Below are 3,195 nucleotides of genomic sequence, written 5' to 3'. Positions count from 1 at the left end.
TGGATACCATCAGGGGAATTTGGGGATATTTTACCTGAGGTACAGAAGTTGAATGTGGCCACCGACAAGCTGGAATGTGAGCCACCGGACAAAGAGCCACTGGACAAAACCATCAAGGTGGAGAAGCTGTGCTTTTTGACCCCTCAACGACTGCAGGACATTGAGGCCCAAGTGAAGCAGGAGGAGATGGAGGAGAAACAAATAGTTACAGAACAGCTCAGGAAGAACAGGTCAGAGCTGAAACACCTGGAGGCTTCACTGAAAGGCAAGGTTACTGGGATGAGGGACAACATCACAACCCAACAGGTGGACCGTGAACATAAGCGTACATTAGCCCAGTCTAAAGAGGAGGGAGAATGTGCCTGGTCAAAAGGGGAGGGAGGGAGGGATATGCTAAAGATGCAATTTGACAATCTGCAGCATGATGTTGAGGTTTTGAAGGGAATTGTGGAAACGCAGAAAACGGTACTGGCTGAGAAAGATACGGAACTCATTGACAAGGTGCCGGCCACCTGCGTGGAGATTAAGAAAACTGCCAGGAACGGCTTGGCAAAGCTAGAACAGAAGCGGGTGATGCAGAGCACCACTAGCCAGGCCCAAAAAGTACAGTTGGACCCAGCCTGCAAGGAAGTGATTGGCCTGAAGATCAAACGCCAAAAAGGCTCACACCTCTATGATCTTAAAAGACAGGACGCAGTCGCAGAGATGGCTGAACTAAAACAGAAGAACCAGGACCTGGGTGTCAAGCTGGAGACGATATCCCACTCTGAGAGTGAACTGGTGGAGACCAACCAGCGTCTGAAGGAAGCGTTGGACAGTGTCCGCGATGAGCTGATCTCGACCAGGTCACAAGCTGAGCAGATCCAACATGAGGCCGAGAGGCTTGTGGAGCACCGCCGTGAGGAGTGGCAGGAGGAAAAACACCGGCTTCAGCAGAGGAACACGGAGCTGCAGAACGAGAACTATGATCTCGGCAAACAACTGAATAGTCATCAGCAACAACACAAAAAATTCCGTCAGCTCCTACACTGCAATCCTATGAATTCTATGCTTGCTGATATAAAGGTTACCTAACACTACTACTTGCAGTATATACCCATGCTATAGAAGATTCAATTGTACTTCATTGACAGAATGCACAAGGATTTTGGTCATGATAAGCCCAGTGGTTGTGGATAAGACAGCAGACACATGGGGTGTCACGGTTTCAAACACTGGCGGACACACTGCTGTTTATTCCAACACAATTGAAGCACCTTGAGGTCATGGTGGTATGAAGTGTCCAGCTCATGAGGACAAGGCAAGCGGGAAGGTGAGAGGCAGGGCAAGGTAACAGGCATGTAACAATGTAATTTTAGGCAGGCAGACAGGCAGGTAGGTAGGTGAGTGTGAAGCTGCAGGAGAGGAGGTATAGGTGAGTGCAGTAAACCACCATGAAAACAAAGAGTGGAAACAGGCATGCCAAGCTTGTTAACTAGTCTGGAGTAAAGCTTACGGCCCCACACACATGACCACACAAAACCCATGCAAGAATACAAGGCACTGCCAGGGACTGTGACAGCTGGGTGAAAACATAAATCACTCGCTTTGCCTTCGGCCCAGCACAGATATATATAAAGGCTGATTAATTAACTACAAATTCAGAATGCCTGTGATGAACAACTGTTGTGTTGTTAGGCATGTGTGGCAACGATTTGTTATGTGTGACATGACGTCAAACCAGAGCCCTGATCAACATATATAATGTGTTGTGTTTTCTGAACTTGTTGGGAGCAGCAGATCGAGAGGCTTATAGACTTTGAGTACAGTAGGTTATAGTGAACGAGAAATAGATCAAAATTGAAGGGTAGAGAGATAGTTTCTGTATCCTCAGGAATATCACGCCATAGGAGAGAAGAGTGAACAGAGGGGGAACGGGGTGAGTTTGCCTTCACTGTCTACAAGCTGGTTAGAATGGCAGATCCAAAGGTCAAGCAGGAGGACCATGGCGCTTCCACAGACGTGAAACCTGTTAAGGACCGTCATATTGAGCCCATCATTTTTAAAGATCACCATGGCACTTCGACAGACGGGGAACCTGATGTGAACCATGACCCTCACTTTGAGCCCATTGTGTCCCTCCCAGAGCAGGTGGTGAAAACGCTAGAGGAGGACGAGGAAGAGCTTTTCAAGATGCGGGCAAAGCTCTACCGCTTTGCTTCTGAGAATGACCCTCCTGAGTGGAAGGAGCGTGGTACTGGTGATGTGAAGTTAATGAAACACAAAGAGAAGGGCACCATCCGCCTGTTGATGAGGAGGGAGCGTACCCTGAAGATCTGTGCCAATCACCACATCCATCCCACAATGGAGCTGAAGCCCAACATCGGCAGTGATAGGGCTTGGGTATGGAACACACCTGCAGACTTCGTTGACGATAGTCCCAAACCTGAACGCCTGGCAATACGTTTCGTCAATGCAGAACACGCTCAAAAATTCAAGGTGAAGTTTGATGAGTGCATTGTAGAAGTCAGAAAATCTCAAAAGAACTCGGAGTTGACGCAGACAAAAGTGAACAAAGTTGTAGCGGAGCTGGAGGTGCTCTCCATAAAGGAGGAGGACAAGGCGTTGTCAGACGGAACAAACAAGGAGAAAGGAGAAGGGTTATGCCCCAGCGTTTCACCAAGTAAAAGTACCGAATAGGGCGCTGGGACAATATTACCACATTACCGCAATGCCGGTATATTATTATCGATGCATACCGTGTCGCCTTTTTTTTGTTATTTATTTTGCTGGTAAAGTTACATTATAGTAACTACTAGTGCATATAGTATTTTGAAATGAATGTGAACTTTCAGTTTTACATAAACATTCATTATTGCTTTAGTTTATCATTGATGTGATTGTGACTTCATGCTTGCGTGAAACATGCCATCATGTCACAAAGCTGAGATTCGTTGACTGATGACACTGTCACAACAACTTCCAATAAACAAAATAAAACTATAAAAATAAAAATGCCAAAAAAGAAAAGAAAAAGGAGGTGAAGATTTGGGAACAGATAAATTGCTTGACAATTTTTTTACAGGAGACGGGGAGAGGTTCCTAGGAGGATAGGCGGCTAAATAGGACGATAGCTCCGGTAGGATACCACCAGCTACAGGCTCTTCATCCTAGCTTTGGAGCTATGTCTCCGGTCAGTTGCAGGTCATTATTGGT

The 3,195-nt window shown here is 46.5% G+C and overlaps 1 protein-coding gene across 1 annotated transcript; it reads left to right on the top strand.

Moving 5' to 3' along the window:
• Positions 1 to 1,953: 1,953 nt before the first annotated feature.
• On the top strand, positions 1,954 to 2,679 carry LOC310876936 (ran-specific GTPase-activating protein-like; the record flags this gene model as incomplete). The annotated part of the gene is made up of 1 exon (XM_083790585.1): positions 1,954 to 2,679. One exon carries the CDS (start codon positions 1,954 to 1,956, stop codon positions 2,677 to 2,679), a length of 726 nt encoding a protein of 241 aa, XP_083646711.1.
• Positions 2,680 to 3,195: the final 516 nt, after the last annotated feature.

The sequence above is a fragment of the Protomyctophum parallelum genome (assembly GCF_964188405.1).
Source record: "Protomyctophum parallelum genome assembly, chromosome: 19".
Lineage (NCBI taxonomy): Eukaryota > Metazoa > Chordata > Actinopteri > Myctophiformes > Myctophidae > Protomyctophum > Protomyctophum parallelum.
This window is presented reverse-complemented; position numbering and strand designations above follow the sequence as displayed.